The sequence below is a fragment of the Ambystoma mexicanum genome, chromosome 7q, assembly GCF_040938575.1.
Source record: "Ambystoma mexicanum isolate Mex_15411 chromosome 7q, UKY_AmexF1_1, whole genome shotgun sequence".
NCBI lineage: Eukaryota > Metazoa > Chordata > Amphibia > Caudata > Ambystomatidae > Ambystoma > Ambystoma mexicanum.
In genome coordinates this window covers 555,715,074-555,742,285 of record NC_090941.1, presented here as the reverse complement: position 1 = coordinate 555,742,285, position 27,212 = coordinate 555,715,074, and the positions used below count along the sequence as shown (strand labels likewise).

Here is a 27,212-nt window from a genome sequence, read left to right as displayed (position 1 = left end):
GTACCCAGGAAAGAAGCATTAGTCCATCTGGGAATCTTCCAATGACTTCCAAACGTTTTGCCTTTTCCCTTAACCATTCAAGAGGATGATTTGGGGTGATCTGCTGGCAGACGAGGCCTACTGTTGTTGAGACCATCGTATGCAGGAACCTGTCCTGGCTGGTAAGTGCAGAAAGAAGAATGCATCTTGCCAGTGGAAGCCCCAGACACAATCAAGGACGAGACCCCTTGCTCTTCCTGCATCTCTGAAGTGCTTCACCAGTTTGGGAACCTTCAACACCATCCAAGCTGCTGCAAAGTAACCACTGGAGTAATGTTTCACCTCAACGCTTGACTGCCTCACACATATAAGAGTTTCACTCGACACTGATGCTGAAGCTCTACAGTATCTGCATCTGAGACCCACAGTCTTTTAGAATCCCCAACTCGACAGTGCCTGGATGGTCACCAGTTCTTTTCAGACCCAAAGTCTTTGCAGTACCACAACGAAGTGTGGAGCCAGCTCACGCTGAAGGCAAGTCTTGGCTTCTTCGCATTGGAGGCTGCTGAGTCTTCCAGCGGCACCAACCTGACACCACCTGCCATTTGTCAGCATCTTCGACAAGCAAGGCGTCGCTGTGGCCGAACCGCACCATGTTGTTGGATTCCATCGACTCCTGATGCAGCCGTGGCTCAGACTCCCTATTTGATGCAGAGAAGACTGCAAAGCAAGAAAAAAGGTACTGATGGAGCTTATGTCCCTAGGGTCTGCTTCAAAGAGCCCTACTAACAGTTAAGACTCTGCTCATTACCTTGTGCCACATCATTCCGAAATCAGCATTCTCTTGGTTTTCTCTTACATTGGTGGGTCACTAGTGTTTTTATTAGTCGTGTTTATTTTCATTAAAAGCATCCTATTTTTTAAATCCAAGCCAGGAAGCCTCACCAAGTACCCCAGCCTGAAGGGTTCAATGAGAAATTTGAGCTGGTGGCGAACTCACCAGGTACCCAAAGGCGGACTCTTGTTCTGGAAGGACTCTTGACAATTTCCCATCTCTGACAGTGCCCTTGGCACGTGACGACAGCCTGAAAATGCACCCAGATCAGATGGGGGAACAATAAGGTTTTATTATGAGTTTAGTGGTATTTCAGCAGTAAATCTGGTGAAATGCTGCCAAAATGTATTACCATTATTGCCACTGTGGATTTACAACAGGATTACAAGTGGTGGCAGGGCGGTGTAAGTCCCCATTTGTGAAATCCATAGGACATGGTGATTTCAGCTGAATTATCATCAGCGATGATTCTCCTGATTTTGCTGTTTTCAGCGATGAGGTGACTGCTTCACCTCCAACCTTTTGCTGGAGGTTTATCCTCCACCTTACCACTAAACCTATAGTAGGCGGTGCAGTAATGCAGTGGTAACACAGCGGTAATGGAATTACTACTGCATTACTGCAGTTTTTAATCGCACCACTGTACTCCCTAGACAGACACTGGCAAGCCAAAAACCACTGACCAGGTGAATCACTCATGCCAGCAACTGTCAGATACGGCACCCGCTTGATTGTGATGTGAGTGCCTTAATATGTCTGCCAAGGGGGTTGTGAGAAACCTAAGGTATTCTCACTCCTAAATCCCCTGGAGCCTCTTCTCAGGTTGCCATCGATCTGGGATACTCACCCTGGGGGGTGGAGAAGAATTACCTGGGGGGAGGGTCCTCGGAATTTGGGAGTGGGATGCCCTTAGGTGAGACATGGTACACCCCTTTCCCTAATTGTGACCCACCTGAACCTTCTCCAATCTTTATGGGGTATTGTAGGACCTCTCCCCTCATTTCCCCACATTCAAAATCTGAAAGTACTGGGACAAGGAAGAGGAGGCTATGAGTGATGAACACTATACCTTTACACCACTTAGGTACTGAGACGAGGAAGATGCCTGTAAAGTATGGTTAGGGTCAGGCAAGTCTAATTAGAGGTCATCACCTGCAGCCTGTCAAGGGGCTGCATGTGTATAAAGGGAAACCAGTGAAGCGACAAAGTGATCAGCAGCAGGGAGGCCTGTGTAGGAGATACCAGGGGACACTTTCTGTGTGGAGGCAGACGTGGTGGGACATGAAGTGTGACTAGGATGCCAGAAGATATTCCCGAGGTGTGGGAGCCTCTGACTCAGAGCAGCTGGGAGCTTCTAACGAGCACCAGAGAAAGAGGACGCTGTCAGTGTCCACCCCTAGGCAACAAAGTTGCTGACGCCTGCAGAAGTGAAAGCGACATGCAAGCGGGACTCCCTGAGATCAGGGCGCCAACCTAGGAAGTCATGAGGAGCAGCAAGAGCCGCCAGAGGAAGATACCGCAACCAGTAAGTGCCGGGGAAAAGACACTCGGAACCCGGGGCACTCCGGGCAGGCTGCTTACTACGAATGAAACTCAGTATGAATTAAAGCTTCAAAGCTTCACGAGATACATATTACCCACCTAACTGAATGGAAGTTTTTAAATAGCGCTAAACTGCACATTTTGAATATCGAACAGAATTAAAGTTAAAACCAGCATTAAAGCAATATCTATTGAATACCAAACTAAGGGTACGTTTTACACAGGGTTATGCCATGCATAGTGAACACTGAGTTGAAAGTTTACAACACTGATAAATCAAGCAGGTTGAATACTGAATTGGCTGAAAATACAAAAGTTACACTTACATTGAATATTAATGAACTTTATAAGCAAAACCAAAAATCAATACAAACTAAAAGGAGAATACCCATATGAAAGTAACCTACGGGGAAAGGAATACATGGGAAGCGGTGAAAACAAAGGTGGGCATGAACAGAATTACCACCAAATAAACTCTGTGAATACATACAGGTGTGTGATAAAGCCAAGAGGCCAACGAGGAGAATCTGGGGGAGCATGCCTTTTCACATAGGGGCGAATACAGAGAAACATGTGTGGGCTGAAGAAACAATAGGCTCTGGCTGCGTGACCTGTGATGGGTGGTCTGTGTGGTCTGTTAACTGCCTAGACCAGAGAGCGCTATATTAAAAAAGGTAAAGAAAATGCAAAACCTACAAAGAAGGAACACTACGAGTGAGCTGGTGACGTTAACCAGAAGAAGGGCCAAGTTTACCCTGAGTTAAGTTGAGCTTTTAAAATAGTGAATCATTCAATGGTTGCAACATTGAAGTCTTGGGGAAGGGAACCCTGAGACTTAAGCCACCGTCTTGACGACAAGGTCTCAAGACCCCTTTTTGTTTAAACTGTACTACAGTCAAGTCTTGGGGAAGGGAACCTTGAGACTTGATGAACTATAGCTACCGTCTTGAGGACAGGGCCTCCGTACCTCTTTTGTTTGAACTCTATTAATTTGAACTTGGGGAAGGGAACTTGAAGATAAGCTGGGAGCTGGAAGAAGCTCAGCATATTGTGTTTATCACCATTTCTTTGATTATTGACATCCCTATACACTGTTTGGCTTTAGTTGTGAGGCCAAGCATAGGTGTTGAACACAGACAGGCTTTTAAGTTGGACTCTTTGACTCATTTTGTTCAGGTAGGGAAATCACAACTTAGTATAGGGCAAGTTAGGACTTCTAACATCCTGACATTTAAGTTAATAAATATTGTTTGTTCAAACTTAAGTCTGCTGTCTGTCTTACTTCATGATGCCTTCACAGGGTGCATATTAGCTACAAACAATTTCCTTATAAAACATTGGGTCTTGGGACTACTGGCCTGTCAGGAACCCATCCTCCGAATTCTGAACTGCATTTGAACTTGTTTCGTTTCTCCTGAACCCTCAAGCTTTCTTTAGGAGATGTATCCACATTTGGTTATCCTTGCTATTGTTATACCCATGTTTTGAAAGAAAAGTATTCTTATGGAACGCATACTGGTCTAATGCCCTTGAGGTAAAGAGGAATTTGTTATCTCTGACTCAATCAACAGAAGATGAAGATAAATTGATCAAGAATCAAGGAAAGACAAAACAAAAAGTGTTTACCATGGGCTGGGTAGAGACAGTTGAAAGTCTTAGCTCCTACAAAACGTACAGGAAATATGCACATTTTGTGGGGAAAAGAGACAAGACTGCCACAGTACATCCACCTATTTCTGTGCAATAAGTTCCTTACCATCTACATGCGTTTCTGACTAAATCAGTTGCCAACAAATGGGTGGACGTCCAGATTATGTTAATCAGATCCTTCATTGTAGACTGTAATCAAGTGGCGGTCAGAGAAACTTTAAGACATTTTGTATTGGACAAAACATAGGACGAGTTATTTTAAAAATGAAGTACGAGGGGGGGATCTTGTAAGTAAGTTTGAACTTGTGTAGATTCCAGTTTGAGATTTATTGAATGGAGATTAAATTAAATGTGACTGTATTGTTCACTTTTTATAAACTTGATTTGCGAAAGGTTTGTTCAAAAGCACAACACAATAAAAATAATTCCCTTTTTTTGATAACTCAGTTTATTCTACTTCCAAGCCGCTTTCTTCCTTTCTTTTCTCAGTAGGGGAACGATATTACTATGGTATAATCATGGGGAGTTGAGAAGGAGTGGATATCATTGTAAAACACATCAGAGGCTCTAATATAACAGAGTAAAGCTATGAGGTGGAAGGTTGGATGGTCTCTGTGTTCAGAGTTCAATGTCTGCTTTTTATTTGCTACTTTAGATCCTGGTTCCATCGGACACCTTCCTGTTGTTGCGGTCATCTTGTGATGATTGGATTGTTAATTATACAGTAAATGAACGCTTTCGCTCCCAGTTAAAATCCTCTTAATGAGTGATCAATCCGGAAATTGCCTCTCTCGGACTGGTATTAAAAAAAAATAAACCTTTGGGGTTATCATTCAGGCTTACATATACACTGATTCGTCTGTAGTTCATGCAATGTTTCATAGAATTTCAAGCCACTGTGCAAATGCATTTGTTGAAAAGTCCTATATAACAACAATTGGAATACTAAAAAATGAATAACTTACAAATGTATTCATTCTCTTCCATTCTTCCAGAACTGGTTGCCTCAATCCCAGAATCCAACAAGTTCTTTTGTAAGGCTGCTCGTGCAAGATTTGGTAAAAACCTGGAAACGAGAAGACAGATTCATTGATTGGAAACTTTCCACCTTCCATAGAAGATATCCCCCATCTATGTAATGCCCTTATGAGAACCTTTTTGTTTGTTTATTTATTACCAAAATAATTACTATTTAACTATCAACCTATTCGATTGTTTGTCTGTTTTGAAATATATCTTTGAGGTCTTCTGGGTAACAGTGCTTTTGACACTGCGCCCGATTATGTGGAGTTTCACATAGGACATCTGGGAATGAAGAAGTGTGCCAAGATTACGTACTGTTGCTTCAATGGGCCTCATTACGACCTTCCCGGTCCAGAAAGAAGGGTGCCGGTAAACCTACTGGCACCCTTGTTTTCGGACTGGCAAATTACAAGTTTGCTGGCAGGAGAAGCTGCGCCCAACAGGTCTGACCCTGCCGGGCGCACCGGACACCGTGGGTGGACTGATCAAGGAAGCACCGGCACTGTTAGTAACGGTGCCGGTGCTTCTATGAACCAACAACATTTACTGGAACCTAGCTTGCCAGTCCGACAGGACTTGTAATGTCCCGGTGGTACCGGCAAGCTAGGTACCGGTAAAATGTCACGAGTCCGGCGGCAACCTCCGGAAGCACCGGCAGGGTTACCGCTGGACTCGTAAGAAGGCCCAATGTTTTATTGTGGGATTATATACAAGTAAGGCATCTATAGCAGAACTGGGAAACTCCCTCAAAGGAAAAACAACAGCATTTCAGACAGTGTTCTTGGGGCAATTGTCTCTCTGCTGGCGAGGGTAACCAGGACTCGGGCCTCTGCAGCCAATATCCAAATATCCATTGGTGGGTGAATCACCTCCCAGGTCTCTGGCATGGCAGGCTAACGGGGTTCCTGAACCGTCTTTGTGCTCTACCACCTTGAAGCGTCTTTTGTGCTAGATAGAATTACAAATAATGATCTCAGACCAAATAATCGGACAGTCTCAAGAAATACGGCAAAGTACTACTCTATTCTCATTTAATAAAGCAGGGAGACCTGACAGACATCGGACTGATTCATGCACACTCACACAGTAACTTGACTACATAGAGGTCTTATACCCCAATATGCACCATCTATGGCATCATTCTACGTGGCAAAATACAAACTTATCGAGAGAAGGGATTGTTTAAGGGAACATATCTACTACATATACAGGATAAGAGCATCATTGGCTACCACTTATCTGTAGGGGACACCTTGAACGACCTCTAAACACGTATAGTAGTTATTGTATCGGACAAAATAGCAGTTTATTGGTCAATGCAACATTGTATGTTAGGTTGTCCCACCTAACCCACTGATTGGCTAAAGTCTCAACCTTGGAATTTAGCAGCACATATGTGAAACGAAACGTGGGTGTTTGAATCCTGTCAGACTACTCCCCATTTTCCCAATTAGTCCATACTCTCCCATTGGCGGGCCTTAAGCCAAAGTCTTCCTTTTGTAGCTGACCTTGTTGAATGCTCACTTTCGTGGAACATTCAAAGGAGTATGAGAACACCACTATCTTTGTCCGAGGCTTTAATGAATAGCCCTTTTTTTTTACTTCTGAGTCACGTCTTAGCAGACCACTAATTTGTCAATTTCAGCCCCTTATTTACTGCTATTTGATTTAATTATATAGGGTGCTGTTGCTCCTCTTGGCCTCTAGAGACTTGCTCACTCTATCTCATATGAACTCTGCACACTTTGAAATGACCAACAGTTGGCTCCTTGCAGATGTTTTCTTCTTCTTCAATCTATGAGGAATGCCCCACATTCAGAGCTTATCCATGTAAATCCCTTTGTGCTCTGTGTTTATTCATTAAAAATAGCATCCTGGTGTGTGCTGTGAGCCCAAACAAGATGGCGGTCTCTGAATGGAGCTCTGCACTTTGAGGTTAGGCCCTGGGCAAAAAGGACCGGTTAAAGGAGACGAGAAACCGTTTGAGCGGCTCCAAATATGGATTGATTAGTAGTGTGGCGGAATCTTATAAGTGGTCCAGAGCGCTGGGCGTTGCTTGGTGGCGAGGTGGCATGGGCAGCCAGGGGGCACCCTGGGTGCTTGACAAGTGAGTCAGGAGAGGAGCAGTGAAATGGCTGCTGCCGTGCGACACTGAGGATGCTACATCTCAGACTCCATACAGGGGTTTGGACCCCTGTAGCAAGTCATACTTGCGACTGCTCCGTTCAGAAGCTGCATTCCCAGCCGGGGGGCCGAGGAGTGAGGATTGCCGTCAATGTGGCCACCACTCGGAACTGATTGCAGCTGCCTTGGAGCTGAAGATAGAAGAGTGCATGTGGGTTGGCGCTATGATTAATACCGGTTTTGGGAAACGAGGACAAGTGGCAGTGTGTAGCCCTTGGCAGAGGCGCAGTGTGCAGAGAACAATTTACGCAAAGTGGGTGAGACCGTGCGCGTAGTGGAGAGCTTTGGCCGGTGCACAACTGGAACTCTGTGCCCTCCCCTGCCACGGTGGGTGCAGAGGGTTAGTGATGCCCAAAGGAGGGTCTGGCAATACTGTGCAGTGATCCGACTGACCCATAGGTCAACAAGGAGGGAAAGGAGAATGGCCTTGGGAAAGGGGAAAAAAAGACTATCCCTGACTAAGCCTTTTTTTTTTTTAAACCACCCCCACCCCCACGGCCCGTGGAAGGCAACGTCTCCTTGATAAATCAGCTTCCCAAAATCCTGTCATGGCAGCTCTGAGCCGGATAGAACAGTCAATGTCGCGGCTGGAAGGTAAACTCAACAAATTGACAGATAAAGTTGCCCAGCTGGAAACAAGGACCTCCACACTGGAGTAGAAAACAGGTGAGCTGGATAAACAATGTACACTCTAAGGGAGGCATGGTATCACAAGTATGACACTGACACAAGAGGTACACATTTAAAAACCTTTATTCAATTTTCAGGGTTTGGAAAAACGCCTGCTTTGTCCTATAGCTATGATGGGACTAGTCTCTACCATCAAATAATAAAGAAAACACAGTCCTAGTCAGTATCTGTCAAATCAAAATGGCCTATACTAACAAAACATAATGCCGGCCCTACCTCTTATACAAAACATGTGTAAAGTGGAATATGTATGCAAATTAAAATGAGTGTTATAACATAAAGGATCAACGGGAGTGAGTCAGCTCTCCCCCCACGTTGGACAGCATGGAGTAAGGTGGCCCCGTAGACAGGATGACACACATTGACTCAGGTTCTCAAAACAAAGGCAGTTCAAAACGTGGATCAAGGCCCACCTGGCCTTCGGCTTAGACCTCTCAAAGCTTTAACAGTTCACATAGGATTCCCTCAGCTGGGCTCAGACCTCTCAATCACAGCACTTGCAGGGGTTCTCTTCCCATGGCTTAATTCACATTTGTTAGGGGTTCTCTTCCCCTAACTGATCACCCTTCCGGTCTCCCTCAGTAGAGCTCAGACTTTTACCAATGTCGAAGGCTTTCGAATGTGAGAGGCTTTTACTATAGACCTACGCAGGACCACTTTGACTTTCTCTTCAGTTATGTTAATTGCTCCAGTGTCTTGTGGTCTTGGTAGTTCAGTACCTAAGCACAAAAGTTCAAAGAATCTTTCTCTTCAGCATTCACCTTTTTCCTTCCCCTGGTGTTTGGTCTCAGTCTCAAATTAGCCCGGGGGAATGACTCCCATCCCCAGGCTTGTTGGACCTTCCTTCCGGTCCACGTTACCAGGAAAATGACTCCCTTCTCCTGGTAGTTTTTACATAGTCTATTACAATGAGGGGCAAAGACGTATCCGCTGGTCTTCTCTTCATTAGGTTTCACACTTACAACAGCCAACTCTGAGGGTTGTGAGGGTCCGCAACCCTGGTTTCTCTCTCATTCTTTGGTTTGGCCCACTTGGACCAATTCCTTGCCAAGTACTGCCACAAGGAAGATGACTCGTATTGTGCTCTTGGCTTGGGTCCTCGACCCTTGCTTCTCTTCTTTGGTTATGCCCACTTGGTTCACTTCCCTGCCAAGTACTGCCACAAGAAAGATGACTCGTGTCATTCTCTTGGGTTGGTTCCTCGACCGTTGTTTCTCTTCTTCGTTGGCTTGACCCACTTGGTTCACTTTCCTGCCAAGTATTGCCACCAGGAAGATGACTCGCATCACTCTCTTGGGTTGGGTCCTTGACCCCGGTTTCTCTCAACCTCTCTTTACGTCCCCATGGCTGCTTCGCTTGCCAAGTACTTACTCAAGGAAGATAGTCCTGCTTGTAATCTTGGTACAGGGTTTGTGTTCCCTGCACCTTTTGGTCCCTGCGCTTCCCCAGTTACCTTGTCTGCAGTAGGGATGCGTGGCAGGTTATTCCGGGCGATCCTTCTCCTGCCCGGTGTGTTGAGCAGGCTTCTCCGCATCTTGGCTCCTTTGTCTTGCAGATCTCCTACCGGGCCCTTGGAGTGATGGATGGATGCTGCTTCTTGCGTTACAGTCACTGTACCAGCCTCCCGGTACTGCTTGGACGCCGTCGGGTGAAGGAGTCCTGTTGTCCTCTTAACTCCGGGAGCAGACTACTTTCGGCTATTTCCTGGCCTTCTCCGTGTCTCCTTTGTGCTTCCCGGGATTGACGATCTCTCATCCAGGTTGGCTGCATCTCTTCGACAGACAGTCCCTTCTTTGGACCTTACTGCGTAAGTGGGACTACGCCTCTGCAGAAGTCTATACCGCTGCAGTTCCTTCTTAGCATTGTTCTACATTGCTCCTGTGTCCCACCTCGTCCCAGTACTTGGGTTATCTATGTTCGTGATGTTCTTCTATGTCTCAGTACTTTCCAGGACCTTGAGGTAGTCTACATTACAACAACAGATAGTCCTACTATCTACAAAGTAGATTAGCAGAGGAAGAAGAGTCTAGAGTGTGTGGAGGTGTGATGTTTCTATAAGGGCTACACCTTAGATGGTCGTCCTTCCCCCTGCAAGGGGAGAGGGAGTAGGCCTCCACATGAAATCCTCCTTCATTATACCACCCCCAGGCGGACTATCGAGTATTGGCCTGTCCTCATGGGGAGAAGTGACAACATCTTATGATTGGTCACAGTTAGCTTCTTAATGTTATCACCTCCTACGTTACTTATGCCACCCGTACACTTTTGCCTTCTATTACCACCTCCTTAAAATTATTGCCGACAGCTCTATCTGTTACGTTTTCCTTCTGATGTTACCACCGCCTCAATGTCTTTGCCATCACTCTCTCTTACAACCACCTCCAACACTTCACCACTTTCTAATGATCATACCATCTCCCTTGCTACCACTGCCTCCTCCGAGTCAACCCCTCTTCTGATGTTTCCACCACCTTAAATATCACCTCTTCCTTTTGGTTGATCTCTCCTCCTGATTTTACCATCTACTTTACTATCACTACCTACTTCTGGTTAATCTCTCCTGTTGATGTGGCCACCTCCTTTTGCTGTCCATTGCTGCCGCCTCTCCTGCTTTATCTGCTCCTGAAGTCTCCTCTTCTTCCAGCGTTCTCTGGTCTTGAGCCTTATCCAAAACTGAGCCTCTTGCTCTTGCCACCCACATATCCTGAATAAATGACCTGGTTTAAATTGGGTCATAACCCCTCCCATTTGACAGGCCTTTCCTTCAGTATCTTCATCTGAAGTGGGCCCTGGCCTGAGATGTGATTGGGCCATGTGGCTATGGTTAGTTTGGCGGACATGGAACTGGCCTAAGAAACACATGGCTTCTATCTGTCCCTCATTTTCTGTGGTTGATAGGGTGTGAGGGAGCGAGCAGCCAGAGGTTCAGGCTAGTTCTAAAAGTTATCAGGCATAACACTGAATGGGTCCACATTCTCGGGTGATCTGGCTCATCACCCAGGGTTCCTTGTTGCCTCTAGATTTTCCTGGGTTACTTGCTGGGGTGTGTTTCTGACAGTCGCTGTCTGTTCTGAGCCTCACTGGAATTATTGGCCCCTGTGTCTGCTCTCCAGACAATATAATGGACCCAGCTGGCCTTCTCCCACTGCGCTGCCTCTGGAAACATCACACAAAGAATAAATATTAACAGCAGTGCAGATAGTCTTCTTGGGGCAATTTTCTCTCTGCTGGGATGGATATCTATGCCACCAGGCCTTTTGAGTCGATGCCCAAGTCTTTTAAAGCATATTGGAGGTTTCCTTACCTTTCCATTTCCGAGTGTTACAAGTTCACTGGTTCCCTGTTGCTTTGACTAAACTAGATGCAGGCTTTCCACTGTCCACGACAACAGTTGGTATCAGATCTTGCAGGTGGCTGTGTCATCAGTTATGGCAGACGGCAGAAAAGCCTTCAGGGCAAGCCTGACAGCCCGCAGCTCTAACAGACTGATGTGGAGTCTGGACTCCAACAGAGACCAACGACCGCTGGCGGTCAACTCGTTGACATGAGCTCCCCACCCTGTGAGGGATGCGTCCGTCATGATCGTCACCTCCGGTCACGGTTGCCAAAATGGAGCTCCCTTCATCAGATTGCCATCGACCGCCCACCACAGAAGATCCTGTGCGATCGATGGTGGAATCTGAACGGGATCCGACATCCTGCCGGAGAACTGCGACCACTGCATCTTGAGCGCCCACTGCAAAGATCTCATCCACAGCCTGGCCTCTGGCACCAGGAAACTGCAGTATGCCATGAGGCTGAGCAACCTTAAGAACTTGAACGCCGGGAGACTCTGGGCACGTTGAAATGTGTCCACCATCTGCAGAATGTGATGAGCCCTCACCTGGGGAGGCGAACACAACCCCAGGGAAGTGTCGAGCACTGCTCCGATGTATTGGAGCCGCTGGCTAGGTGTCAAATGGGACTTCTTTAAATTGAGGGAGAAGATCAGCTTGTGAAGGGAGTGGCAGGTGACGGACAGATGATTCAGGGCGTGCTCGGTGCCCTGATCAACCAGTTGTCCAGGTAGGGGTAGACATGAATCCCCCCTTTCCTGAGATACGCTGCCACCACCACCAACATCAGCTTGGTGAAGACCCTTGGGGCGGAGGTCAATCCGAACGGCAGGACCGAAACTGAAAATGCGAGTCGCCAACCGCGAACCTCAGGTACTTCCTGTGCTTTGGATGAATCGGCACATGAAAGTAAGCATCCTTGAGTTCGAGAGACACCAACCAATCCTGAAGTTGAAGGGCCTAGAGGACTTGAGGAAGAGTTACCATCTTGAACTCGTCCTTCCTGAGAAGTTTGTTCAGCCAACGCAAGTCCATGATGGGTCTCAATCCCCTGTCTTTTTTCGGGATCAAAAAATAAGGGGAATACCATCCCTTGTTCCTCTCCGCCACAGGTACCAGTTCTATGGCGCCTTTCTCCAGCAGGCATAGGATTTCCTGTGCAAGGAGCGGATCCGGACTCTTCAAAGAGAGCTTCCCCGGTGGGTTGTCATGAGGCCTCTGCCGAAAGAGGAGACAGTAGCCGTGGGTTATGATCTCCAGAACCCACACATCTGAAGTAATGGCACGCCATTCTCCAAGATGCTGCGCAGGTCTGCCCCCAACCGGCGAACCATGGACCATAGCCTCATGACTGAGCGGACACGGCTGCGGCAGTGCCTGAGGGCAAAGAGGCAACTGCCCGAGCGGCTTTGGCACCTCGAGTACCTTGCTTTCCACCTCTGGTACTCCTACGGTGGCCCCTTTGACTGGCAGCTCCTCTCGATCTACCAAAGGAAGAGTAGTACCGAAAGGAACCTCCCCTCCATTGCTGTCCCCTAGGACGAAAAGGCGGAGGTTGACATACTGCAGCGCCCAAAGACTTCGCTGCAGCTTTGGAGGTCTGCAACCTCTCAAGGCTCTTGTCAGCCTTGTTGCCAAACAGATGGACACCATCAAAGGGCATGTTGAGAAGCCAGGATTGCACATCAGGAGCAAACCCCGACTTTCGCAACCACGCAAACCTGCGTATCACGGTGCTCGCAGCCATGGACCGACTGACACAGTCTGCCGTGTCCAAACCTGAATGAACGGCTTCACACATGGCATCCTTGCCGTCCTACACAAGGGCTAGAAAACCATCCTGTTTCTCCCCTTCGGGAATATGCTCAGCCCCCAAAGATGCACAATTCCACAGTGTGAGTGAATCTTGCCAAGGCACAAACAGAGTTGGCTGCCTTCAAAGCCATAACCCCAGATGAAAATACCTTCTTCGCCCAACCATTAAAGCGCTTATCGTCCCTATTAGAAGGGATGGTAGGGTACGCAGCCTGCTTTGTGGGGGCCGTAGCCACCTGCACCACCAAACTATCCAGAGTAGGGTGCGTCGACAAGTAGCAGGGGTCACCACTGGCTGGACGGTATTTTTTCGGAAGCGACTTATTCACTGCCGGGAGACTTTCCGGAGCAGTCCAAGCCGCCACCACACTTCTTTGCAAATCCATATGAAATGGCAATACCGGGTCAGTGGGTGGACCTTGGTCCAGGATATCTGTCAGATCATCCTGAAGAAAATCAACAGGTGGAGCAGACCACCCTAAGTACTCAGTCACCCTCGACATGAGGCGCCTACACGAAGATCTGGCATGCGTACCAGGCTCAGGCCTGCCAAACTCCACCTCCGGAGAGGTATCAAGACCACTGGCGCAAGGACTGACAGAGTTCTTCCATCTGACTGTGACCAGACAACAGGTCATCAGGTACATCAGGAGGCACAACCATCTCTTCATCAGACCCTTTTTCCACCTCTGAAATATTATCCAAAGGTTGGAATAAATCCAATCTGGGTGGAGGAACAGAGAAGGGGTGAAAAACAGGGCTCACGGTCTTACTGAGGGCCTTCCTCAGAGTTTCCATAGCCTTCTGGGGCACCTCCGGCAAATCCTCCACAAATGGCGTCGAGAGCGCTGATGGAATCAGCGTCGATGTCGACCGAGGTACCGATGACTTCGACAACTGCTTCGAGGCCGGAGCCCTGAGAGTGTCCTTCGACGGCCTAAGCACTAATGGCGTCGACGACTTCTTCGAAGCTGGAGCCACGAGAGAGTCCCTTGACAGACAGCGCTGATGGCATCGACGCCTTCTTGGAAGACCTCACAGGTGCTGACGGTCTCGATGGCGTCGAGGACCGGGACCTGGATCTGGCAAGGCTATGGCGATCAACCTTGTCTGATCGAGACCTCGACGGCTCCCGATGATCGCGCCGACCACCCAAGCCCGAAGGCGTGCGAGTGGTGGCCCTAGCCCGTTCCTTGCCGGCTTCTCTCGAAGACACGGACGGAACAGTGCCCTGCCATTCGAAAATCGTCATCATCTGTTGGCGGAATGCCTCCCATTCGGCCGGCGACGAATACTTGGTAGGACAAGTCAACCGCCTTCTGGACGGGTAAGGCGACCGATGCCGGCGCTTTCGCGAATGCCTAGAAGAGGCAGAGGAATGGCAGGAACCACTCCGAGACCCCCTGGACTTACACCGATGCAGAGAGTTGCCCCTCGAGTCGTCAGTCGAAAGCCCAGCGGATTTCGATTTATGGGGCGTAGACACCCTACCTACCATTAATTTCTTCTTTAGTTCCCGCAAGGCCTTCGATGTCAGGGACTGGCAGTCATCACAGTCGGTGGCGTGGCTTTTGCCGAGGCACCAGAGCCAGACGTTGTGCAGGTCCATGATGGACATCTTGGAACGGCAGTCCTGACATTTTTTAAAGCCCGGCTTTGGGGTAGAAGAAGACGGAGACATCGTACTTGAAGTAGAAGAACCGAGCGTGCCGAGATTCCGAGCAAACGCGTTTGCGGAAAAAACGGAACTGAGGCTACGGGCACTGTGCATGCTATATATAACATCCGGTGATGTCGACCCTCGACGGAGGCCCTCGAAGGACACCGTATCGATGTCATCGACGCAGGACGCCTTCACCGAAAATATTTCCGAAGCAGCACAGCTGTGGTCATTACTTGTCAAAGATGTGGAATACGTTGGAGGACACAATCCCCTCGAAATGTGATTATGGGCAGGTGGGGGACAAGGAACTGGCATGAGGGTTTATCAAGGCTAGCTGCCATCTTTAATCTTAAACTCGTCAGGACCCTTGGCCACTCAACCTCTCTGTCCCGTAAAACTCCTTGGTGCTGCCTCGTAGGAACTGAAATCACCCAAATGTGACTCCAGGAGAGTGAATGGTCCACTGTAGAAAAACTCCTTCCATGCAAGGAAACAGCAACCTTCTCTCTGTGGAAGGCTAACCAGGTGCAAGAAGAGAATGACTGTCCTGCTGGAAACTTCTGCAGTCAACGCAGATGTGCTTAATTTGATGAATCGGCATCTGCAATTGTGATTTTGCATCTGCAGGTCTTTTGCGAACTAGGTCTGTGTGTTTAATAGTCTTACTGGATTCATGTACCAAGTGGGGAGAAGGCATCAATTACTGTCCTAAGGACTTGGGTTGAGCTTGGGGTTTAGTATGACCCTCCTGGAGAACTACTGCTATAGACTAAGTAACACAAAGTAAGGGTTTCAAGGCTAAGCTGTCTTAGTGGATTGTGACTGTTAGGGAGGGTCCTGACAACTAGGGCTACTCTAGGTTCAGGCAATGTGACTGACTCCTGATAAGTGGCCAGGAAAGCAGGAGAGTGACTTGGGGAGCCTCCCCATTTCCCACCTGGGTCCATCATCCAGTGGTTACGGGAGGTACCTGGCCCACTGGAGTACATCTCACTAAAAGCCAGGCCACAAAGATAAAGTCTTGAAAGGCACCATCATTTCTACAGTTATGTAGGCTGAAACCTGTGAGTATGTTATTTGTTTTTATTTATTATTAATGTTTTATAGAGCATCTATCAGGCCCTGGAGCACTTTACATCAAATGATGTCACAACAACAAAATGTCTATAGTAGTAAAGAAAAGGGGAGTCAAAGACATGAGAACTCCAAGGAAAGAATAAAATAAAGAACATTGTTGAACAGATGAGAACACTCTATTTGAGCCATTTTCCCGGGATATAGTCATGGTAACAGGTGCATAACTGGTGTACACTTGATTAAAAAAAGGCCCTCTGCCTTCCCTTTAAAAATATATGGTTTTAGTCTGTACTTTCAAGTTGAGTGACTTTTTGAGTTATTGGATCATCCTACAAAACTTGCTCCGTAGCTAACTAGATCATGGAATATCTAGAGCATTCAATGGAGAGACATTGTACATTAGACAGTGGGACTGAAATCTGGAGAGAGTTTTAGGTGGGACAAGTGGGCATGGAGGAGGAGCTAGGGTAAGTAGGATATGGCAAGTGACTGGAGGGATGTTTCTTTGAGGGAAAGAATGGGTCAAAGATTGACAGGCCTGGCATCAGAGGAATTGTTGCACGTTTTCTGCAGTGCTCGATAGAGTCAACGATCAGATGCTCCCCTCTTGCCTTCATGGCCTGTGTATTAATGACAGAGTGCTGAGATGGATCCAGTCTATTCAGAATGATTGGCTGAAGATTACTGGCTATGCCCCTTTATGAGTCTCAATCTTGCCTGGTGCCCTGCGAAACCAGTGAGCATTGCCCTTTCATGGATGTTTAATCTTTAGGTCTCTCCTTTGGCCAATGTGGCCACATTTTTAAGGGGAAAGTTTTAAATGTTCACCAAAGAGACCCAGAACCTTGAACAATTGGATGGGGAACTGGGTGCTTTGCCAGATACCAAAACAATCTGGCAAGGCAAGAATGGAGTGTAACAGTGGCCTGCTTATTTATATTTATATCTATTTCTCTGGAAAATACTTACGCTTTTTGCCCATCCTGCCCAAGTTGCTATAGTCAATGGACTAATTTCCTGCTGTGTTGACTACTGTAACTCTTTATATCTGGACCTTCCAAATGTGCTTTTTTAAATTTGGACCTTTCAAAATTTGCTTTTTTCGCTTGCAGCATTCAAAACGGGGCAAAACGGGGCAGCTTTGAGGACATAATTAAGCAAGACACAGATTCAAAGTTCAAAACAAAATGGTTTATTAAATCAACTGTCAGGATGGGAGAAGGCCTAACTTGCCCTAAGCTAAGGTGGGGTTTCCCTAACTGAACAAAACTAATGAAAGTCTGAGACAAAGGGTTCAACTTAAAAGTCTGTCTGTGTCCAAAACCTATCCTTGCTCTCACAACTAAAGCTAAACAACAACAAGTGGGGATGTCAATAACCAAGAAAATGGTGATCAACACAAAGTCTGAACTTCTCCCATTTGAAAAGAAAAGGGTCTTGAGGTTCTGTCCTCAAGACAGAGTTTGTAGGTCCTCAGGTCTCAGGGTTCCCTTCCCCCAGACTTCAATGCAACAATTGATATTTGTTTCAGTCTTTCAAAGTTCAACACAAATCCAGGCCAACTTGACCATCCTTCTGGTTTGCATCACCAGCATACTTGTAGTGTTCCTTTTTGATATATTTCACAATGTCTTTGGCTTTCACACTTCAGGGCTCCCTGGTCTAGGCGCAGTTATCAGACCACATGGTCCACCCATCACAGGTGACACAACCAGGAACCCCAGGCTCTTCAGCCCACACAGGTTCTTCTGTATTTACCCCTGTGTCCAAATTCACCTTCAGTTGGCTTCTTTTTGTCAGCCTCTTGGCTTTGCCATTATGTTTAACACAGCTCTTTGCCAGTCTTTGGCCGTGAAGCACTGTACCCATTCATAAAGTTCAATGTGTTGTGGTGGTCTGGTTCAAGCCCCACCTTTCTTTTACACTCTTTCACACTTGTGCTTTATGTAGGTTGCTTTCAATTGGGCACTTTCCCCCTTTGTCTTTCATCCGTTATTAGCGTTACCCATATTGAATATGCATAACTTAGGTTTTTGTTTCCAGTTTTCATTCAGTTCAGTATTCAATATACATAATCAGCTTTGTTTCAAGTTTTCATTCAGTTCGGTATTTAGTATGCATATTTTAGCTTTCTTTTGAGTTGTCATTCAGTTTGGTGTTCGATATGCATATTTAGATTTGCCTCGAGTTTTCATTCCGTTCGGCATTCAGTAAGCATTATACGGCAGTTCGTTACCTATGGGCAGCCCTCTTGAGGTGCCCCGCCTTTGAGTGACCTACCCGGCACTCACCGGTTCTCAGTGTACTCTCTGGCAGCTCCTGATGCCTTCATTCTGCTTCTACGGTTGGCGGGCCATCCTCTGCAAGCCTTGCTCACACTCTGGGTGTTCGCCTGTACACACCGGTGGTTCTGCTTCTCGGGTAAAGACGCGGACGGTGTCCCTTCTTCTTTCCTGCTTGCCTTCAGGATCAGCAACACACTTCCCAACACTGAGGCCCCCACACCTGTGTTAGCTAGACAGCTTAACTTGCCTTGGGCTCCACAGGTCCTCTGGGCATCGACCGGCGTCCTGGCTTCCTAGCAGGCCCCACCACAGCTGCATCCTCACATCACAGGTCCCCTTGCTGGTCACTCCCACACAGGTCTCCCTGTTGCTCTCTCTGCTGTTTCACGGTCTCCCTTTGTACACCTGCAAACACTTAAAAGGCTGCAGGTGTGGACTCATAATTAGACTTGCCTGACCATAGTTAAAGGGACATGCCTGACCCTCCAGTACTCTGCAGGCATCTTCCTCGTCCCAGTACCCAAGTGGTGAAATTAAGTTTGAGTGTTCATTACTTTTAGTCGCCTCTTCCACGTCCCAGTACTGTCAGATGTTAAATGTGTGGCAATGAGGAGAGCGGTTTTATAGTAGCCTATAAAGGGGGGCTGAGGGGTATGCCCTGTCTTGTCTGAGGACACCCCACTCCCAATCCCCAAGGACCCTCCACCCAGGTGATCCTCCCTCGCTTTTCCACCACTGCACCCCGAGGGTCAGGATCCAATAGCTATGGCCTTTCCCTGGCCACCTGAGAAGAGTAGAGGTGAGAATACCCTCATGTTTCTCACACAGTATGCATGCAAGGTGGTTTCAAACCATGTGACCACATCGTACCAGTTTGGGCTACCTTGCACTGTTAACCAGGAGCGAAATGGATAGCGTATACATCTTGAACACAAGGTACTACCTGAAAGCAACCTGGATTTTTGGCTTCCAAAATTAAAGGCATTCTCTCTGGCGGCTACTTAGCTACCAGCCAATGATATGGCAAATACTCTGTGCTTTAGACAAAGTGCATTATAGGTAGAATGTTCAGCTACCAAGCAGCTATTATCTGGAATGCTCTTTTTGTTAATATCCGCTTGGCTTTCCATCTCTAAAAATCAGATGGGCCATTGTTACGCTCACCTGGTATCCACAGGGGCACAACCCATCAGGGTTACTCGCTGGTATGCTTCTCAACTTTGCCCTGATGTGGTCTGCGGGGAAGGTTCTGCCTTGTGGTAGAATTAGGCGTGCTCTCCGTCCTACCTTCTTTGCAGGGGCGCGTTGTCTTTCATGGATGAGTGCGGTCCAGTTACTTCACTGACGCCGGCCCGTTTGATATTGTTTAGGTAGGTCTTATTGCTGTTCATTAGTTTTGTTGCTATCCTGCATGCCTTTCTTTGTTTAAAATGTCTCTTTTTTTCTCCCTTAGGTATGCGCAGCCCCGCTGGTAAATGATGGCGCATTAAGAGCACTATGATGCGGTAAATAAGCGCTATGCGCAGCGCTGCAAAGTCTTGCCTTTGCTAACCTGTGTTTTCCTTCCTTGTAGGTCGCAGTGTTCTTCAGCGCGTGTGAAATGTCCGGAGTGGTGCCAGCCGAGAGGCGACCAGCCAGGTAAGCCTTTTTGAGCAGTTTGTAATTTGTAAATGTCTCTACTGCTTTCTTTAATGTTGCCTCTATCTTCCGCTTTCAGGTCGTTTTGTCCAGGAGGCGTGCAGATTTGAGGAAGCTGTTCTCAGTAGCTGCGAGTGTTTAAAGATGAAGACTGCAGGTAAGATGCTGCTGTTAATGATGTTCCTTTTGTCTCCTTGCAGGTTCTGCTTCTCCAAGGTTCGAGGGAATAGCTGGACACGGCGAGCGTCACGTTGCAGGCTGCAAAGTAACGTGAATCATGTTGTCTTGCTCGGGTGTGGTTTAAATAGCCCCAACAAAATAGTCCAGGTAAAGTAGTCCCTAGGCTACCACACCCAAATCACTAGACCGCATAGCTTGGTTCTTAGGAACCAAGCTATGTGGATGCCTCCGTGTTGGCTGACAATACAATAAAGTAGTTCCTAAGCACATTGTTTTTCATGGTGTATGAGCCTGGCGCCAAAGGCGCCAGGACTGGCCCCATGAGGGCTTTTGAAGTGGATGCCAGGCTCTAGAGGCCCGAGTCCTGACTCCACCTGGCCAATGGGTTTGCCAGACAGGGTTTTGGGCGAGGGTCGTGACAGCTATTAAATGACGAGGATGATTTAAATAATTCACTGGAGTTGCACAAACAGGTAGCCCATCGAGACTAGCTCATGAATTGTTATCATTTAGAGAAGTAATTGCATAAGTCATGTGACAGGGTCAGGGTTTTGAGTCCGACAGGTTGGGGGGCAGGGACACCACCCAACCTGGGGTAAGCCACCTACCAGGTCAGGTGCCAAAGCCGCTCCTACCTCAGGGGCAGGGAGAGGCAGTTGGGAGGGCCCAAGTGACCTGTATGTACCCTGACTGTTGATTATCATACCACTGTCAATTGTACGATGACTTGTAACCTCAATTCTGTCCGAGGTCTCTTTGCTTATTACAGAACTACAAGGACCATCACAATATGCTGTTCTAGGAGAGCCCCATGGACCATGGAAGAAAACCAAAGACTTCCAGATGGGCTGCGACACTCAGCCAACGGTCGAAAGTGACAAGCACAACTTACCGCAGCTCAGGAACAGAGGAAAACCAAACCCAGAGCCAACAGAGTAACTAACAAATTGTTTGAATCGCTGCACACCAAAAGAGGGCCTGACTAAGGGAAGTTTATGTTGAGATGCAATTCAATACCCAGGCCCGGGGGAAAAGATAGATGGAGGTTGGACCCTAGAGTCGTGTGGAAAGCAGAACCAATGTGGAGGGGAAGGAAGAGCTGGAACAGGAAGTCACTCGTATAAAGAACATGACAGAGCCAGGCCCAGTGAAAGGTCTTTGGGCAAAAGGTCACGGGAAGTGGAGATGGACCAAGAGACCAGATGAAGGACGGAAGGTGAACCGCGATACTGAAGAGAGTGTGTAGAAGCTGGAAAGGAATGCTAGTGAGGTATTGTGTGTGAAAGAGATGTACCAAGTAGAAAGATTGTAGCTGTGAGTGTGGCAGTGGATGTGAGAGGGAGGGTAGCGCATGGAAGGAGGTAGTGTAGAGTGTAGACGGTCGAAGGGGGCAATGAAAAAAGAAACTGTGAGGGAGAAGATGAGGGAGAGCATGCGATGGAGAAAGAGAAAGAGAGAGGAAGGTGGGATTGTGAGCGAGAGTGGCAGTGAGCAAAAGAGAAGAAGGGTTTTATAGAGATGGAGGTTGGAGGTAGGAGGAAGTAGTCAGTGTGGACGAATGAGAGACCGGAAGGACAGACGAGGAGAGGTAGGAGGAGAGAGATAGAGATGAGTAGTGCTGAGACTGTCCTTCTCAGTCAACCAGAGTGAGAAGGCAAGAGGAAGTAGTGGCAGAGCAAGAGAGGTAGGAGAGGGAGAGAGAAAAAGAAGGGGAGACAAGAGACCGTGTAGGAGAAGAAATGGAAGTAGTGAGTAGGAAGGCAAAATCAGGAAAAGGAGGGAGAGAGAGAAAGAGTGAGTGTCTGTCAGGCACCGTTCAGAACATCACTAAGACCATTCTTGGGGAATTCATAGGACAGGAGACCTTAGGAAGCTCCACAGGGAGTTAGTTAGAGCAGTCCTTGGCTGTTAGGCCCTCCCATTGTAGCATGGATAGACTTCCCAGTGGGGATCATCCACCTCTAAGACGCTTAATAACCCTGGGTGATAAGGAAGCCTGGGTTAGCATGGAGGGTGCCCACAGAAAGGTTGATGGACCAGTTAGAAACATCCATTAGTCAAGCCTACCTGCAGTGCCAAGAGCATCATGAAAGCAATGTTAAAGTGCTCTTAATAAAAACCCTTGAATCATCTCTCAGAACCTTGAGATTGTTAAGGCCATCTGTGACTGGTAGAATATGTGATCGCTTTTCAGCAGGTTTCGTTTGAGTCAACCATATATTAAGCATTTCCAGGACAGATCCATTGTGAGCTCATTCGTGTTCCTTAAACGTAATAAGTTAAGTTATGCTGATATCGTTCAGGTGACACTATAAAACTAAACAATATATATTTTGGTTCCTTCATACAAGATCTTTCTACTCAGAGACAGGTGACGTATGGATTGGATTATTTATGGGAACCCAGATATCACTGATTATCGCATTGATTGTTTTTGTAAAAAGTAAAAAAAAAACATGGCAAGTTTTTATTGAATCTTAATTTTTGCTTTGGTTAGGGTGACTTCAAATATTTTTCTGTATATGGCATTGCTTGGTGTTTTGTACTGCGTTGTTATAGAAATATTGTAATTACGAAGGCTGGTACACTGGTGTGGGCCATATTATATAATGAAACCAGTCAAGCAGTTTCTTATAAATTGGCCCATGGAGACTAAAGAAACCCAGTACAAACATACCACATGAAGTTGCTAAATAAATGGCATGACCCAGTGACATCAGCGGGTTTGGGAATATGCGAGGATTACAACTAAATGTTACCCACATCTGAGATAATTTGTCTGCGGGACAAAAAGTTACCAAAAGCCAACAACCTGGCCTCTGGAGACTGCTTACTTTTAAGAAAGAAGTGTTTTGCATTTTTCTGGATGAGTAATATGGGTGGAAGAGTCTGCACCTACAAACCCAGCAGCCATGGTTTAGTTACGGCCCTATCAGGTCCTGGAAGCAACGTGGGCAGCAGTTCAACAGGACAGGAAATAAGGGAGAAATAAGAATGAAAGTTATCGAGCCGTCCACGAGCAATCAATGTTTCCCCATTTTGTTAATTCCCAATACTGACGTGTCATGCTGTTTCTATACCGACTTCAGACAGTTAAATAGCGTCTTGTGGTAAATCAGTCTTAGGAAACGGACAAGAGTTCATGTTTTGCAACCTGGAGTTTATTACCAACAAAAATAATGCCTATCCTATCCCTACTTTTACAATGGTACTTTGCCCTCTAAGTACAATAACAAAGGGTGCTTGCCAGGATGTCTTACTACAAAAAACATTCCTCCGTCCAAAATCTAATCTACCTAAGGTCTGTCCCCAACACTAATACATAGGATTAACATAAACGAAACCAGAAAGGTCTAGAAGGGCCTTTCGCTTAATCTTGCCAATGGTGGCTGGTTTCTGACCCTGACCCAAATATTTGTTGGGCTTCTCTTAGGCCACGTGCCTAATTACTACAAAGCCAATGGGCCTCATTACGAGGTTGGAGGTAGCCTTGCCGGTTTTACCGGCTAGGCTACCTCCAAACTCGTATCCGGGTCCGGCACCCGCAAATGGGCAATTACCGGGCTATTCCAGCCCAACTGGACCTGGTAATTGCCCTTTCATGGGTGCCGGGCCCGGTACATCCCCATTTCCATTTGAGCCCCCATAAGGCTCAATGGGAATGGGGAGGGTGGTAGCAACGGTACCGTTAATAACGGTACCGTTGCTACCATCAAGTTCTGGTTCAGGTCAGATCTGGTGGCTGCAAGGGCACCTGCGAGCAGAACTCCTATTATGGCGGTACCGTAGCAACTGTGCCGGTAGCAATACCAGTGCCGTTGTTGCCATACCGCCATACTCGTAATGAGGCCCATTGTCTCTTTTTTAGTGTTTCTCTTTTCCTGATGGTGCTTGGTCCTGGCCTACACCCAAATGTCTCTATGTCTTGTCCCAAGGCTCTCTACGTGGTGTTGCAGTGTAACCCTCCTCTTCCACAGGGGGCAGCAACAGCCCAGGGGTAACTGGTGCCATACGGGCGGTGTCATCTGATGGGGAGAAGGCCTTGGAGGGCTGTTGAATCTTCGACACCAACATATGGAAGATAGTTAAAATGTCCAGGGACATGTTCCTTGTTGCAGGTACAGGTGGTGCAACCGGAGCAGGAGCTCAGCTCAGGCCCCTTGGAGGGCTCAACGGCTGGTAGGGCTCATGAGATGGTGATTGATCCCTCATGAGGCAGGAGTCCCTGGCCCCCTTCCTGATCTGAATAAAAATCTTCAGGCAGATCCTCCTCTGAACTGGTGAAGATATGCGGTGGTGATCCCCTGGGGGATACCACAACGGCCAGAGGACCAGTCTTGGTAGGCCTGGGAAGAAACTGCGGAGCAGGAGGCAAAGGTCTCACCTGATCCGATTCCTTCCAGAAGGAGGCTAACATAGGAGCCTGCGGGGTACCAATGGGCCTTGCTGCTGTTGACGGGGTCGTAGTCGGGACTGACAACGGGGGTCTAGGAGGCAGAGACACCCTGGGCAAGCCTGTCGTCATGAAGATGACGGTCGTTGACAAACTCTTCATCCCTGAAGGAAGACTCATTTTACCCGACTTCGCCGATGGGGTGGTCGACGGAGTAGTCGTCGTTGAAGAGGTCGTCGACAGTGTGATGTCCTAGTCGTCAATGGAGAGGTGGTCTTGGTGGATGAGGTTATAGTCGACAGGGCTGGTGCCACTGACTGCATCGACAATGGCGGGGCTGGTGACGGGCCTTTTGAAGAGCCGCTCTTTTTATGTTTGGACGATGTCAACCCACCAGTAGGCAAGCTAACCATCGACAGAGTCAGTGACGGGGATCGACCCCTTCCAGAACCTAGTCCCGCATCCGCAGAGACAGTTGTTGAGGGTGATGATGGAGCGCTGGATTTCATCGCCTTTTTGATCTTCACTGAGTATGCATCCTTAAAGGACCTGGACCTCTTCTTGCTAGAGGGAGTACGCCCAGAGGACCTGCTGATCCCGGATGATGCATGACTGCGCCTGGAGACCATGTCAGAGGCCTTCCCTTCACCGATCCATGTCACCAACCTCCAGTGGTGAGCCTGGTTGGTCTTTGACGAGAAGGATTGGCAGATGTCGCATTCGTTTGCGTCATGGTCAGCAGCAGGGGCAAGACAATAAAGGCACTGGAGGTGCCGGTTCTCGACGAAGTTGTTCTCCAGGCCACAGCTTTCACAGTTCCTGAAGAGGCTCTTCTTCATAGCATCAGCCATGGTCGAGGTGTCGAGATGGAGGCCCAGGCCTGGGCCTGTTGGCGCCACGAATTGAAGATCAAACGATGGATAGAAGATCTTCGCCTACAACGGGTCCCCACTGCTGGTAGTCGCCTGTGACGCTAGATGGAAATGATGAAAGATTTCTCAGAAAAATGGGAACAAACCTCAAAAAATGTAAGATTTTGTGAAGCACAAGGACTCCCAACACTAGAAATGTGTGGTAAAAATCTGAAGATGAATGCCATTGGTGGAGCTTAGGAGGACAAGTATCATTGGCTGGGGGCAGTATAACCCAGAAGACACTGATAGGCTGTAGAGGAGACGAGAAGTTTAAAGTAAAACTGCTTTCTTTTTACCGAGGATTCGCAGAATGACTATGGGGAATATTCATGGGCATGTGAATCCATGTAAGACCCCATGCTGGAGAAGGTCATGGTTGTAACTGGAGGGACAGCCCTAGAGTTGGACAGGATATTATGGGCTGAAAGATCGAGTTATGTGTACATTGGGTGCTCCTGTCCTCACTGATTCCATACTGCAGTTACTTTAAAGCAGTTTGTGATTCAAACCTTCCAAAATGTCCCATGCATTAGTGATAAATCCTAATCATGAGGTGAAGAAACAACCATTAACTATGATAGGTTTTCTAGTAGCCTCTTTATTATTTTTGTGGCTAACCTTGTGAGTTTTTTCTTTTTTTCTTAAAAGGAGATCAAGTGTTCAAGTAAAACGAAACAACACAGAGAAACACCATGATTCTAACTTGACATAGCTAGGTCAAAAGCAGGTCAACAACTGTGTGTATGAGCAAAGATAAAGGTGAACAGTGCAAAAAGGTACCATTTTTCTCAGGTCTGTACAAACAATATGCAATGACTCCTTGTAATTGTTATAATTGAACTAGAGGTGTACACAATATTACTTCATAGAGGTCACAATCTCCTAGTTTCAATGCTGTGAAGTATAGTCTTCAATTACTGTTTTTTTTACAATACATTCAAACAGACCAGTAGAGTTGAGAAAACACAAAGTCCTTTTTGATGTGGGGCATAGATATTTAGCCCTAACCGGGCTATTGTGGACAGAGGCAATTATATCTGCCTCTGTAGAAGTGGTTAGAGAAAGTGGTCAGCTGTGGCTGATCCCCGACCAAGAGAGACTGGTCCGACGTCTATTAAACAGTGAAGAGAATTCAGTGTGGTCCTTAGATGTGGTATTTAGTCAATATCCCACGAGGATCACTGACGTTTCGATTGTTCTAATTCACAATCTTCTTCTGGGGGGCCTTATATATGCAGGTCTCCCTAAAGGTAAACAAAGACAAGAGTGTCCACTCAGAAAAAGGTACCAAGTGTTTCTATAAGAATAAAAATACAAGTGGAACAATAAAAAGCATCATATTGGTGCTGATACAAAAAACATAAGTGAAGGGCTGTGGGCCCTCATAGTCCAGTAACTGACCTGTCCTAGAAGCTGGGTGGAAACTCCTGTGCTTCCAGAGATCTGTGGGGGTTTATAGGCATATGCTGTGCGCTAGAGTCACAGTCTGGGCAGGCTGCAACAAACATCCATGTGGTTGCCTAAGTCTGTGGGTCGGTTATGATTAAAGAGGAAAGAAAGATGGAGCTGTGTCAGTAAAGGGCACTACCCTGTATGGGGATAGCGCTACTGAGGAAGGCTCAGTAGTGGGGAAACGAGTAGTTTCCATGGTTAGAGTAGCAAGGGGGCTGGAGTCTGCTCACCTGTATAGAGCTTCCTGTGAATGAGGCTGGGGCAGCTACGTCGTGCGCGATGAGTCAGGCGAGGGCCCGTAGTGGAGTGAAATGGAGCTGTACGTGGTGTATTATAGAGCGCATGTGGCATAGTCAGTGTGTATGCGCATGCGCGGCGCGTGGCGTGGCAGACTAGTGTCTGTGGCTCGCGCGGTATGTGGCACAAGTGCACGGTGTCCGTGAGTGACGCCGGGCTGTAAGTGCTGTCCTGCATGTGGATGCCCAGGGGACTATGTGTCAGCGGCACCGAGCCCGGGCACAGTATGGTTCCCAATTGATGCGTAGGGAACTACAAAG

The 27,212-nt window shown here is 47.4% G+C and overlaps 1 protein-coding gene across 1 annotated transcript in view; it reads right to left on the bottom strand.

The window, feature by feature from the left end:
- Positions 1-27,212, bottom strand: part of VWA8 (von Willebrand factor A domain containing 8) — a 3,012,337-nt gene that overhangs the window by 1,800,105 nt on the left and 1,185,020 nt on the right. Inside the window, exon 18 of the mRNA XM_069639376.1 lies at positions 4,972-5,072. Within this exon, the coding sequence (XP_069495477.1) occupies positions 4,972-5,072 (101 nt within the window). The remainder of the gene's footprint in view (positions 1-4,971; positions 5,073-27,212) is intronic.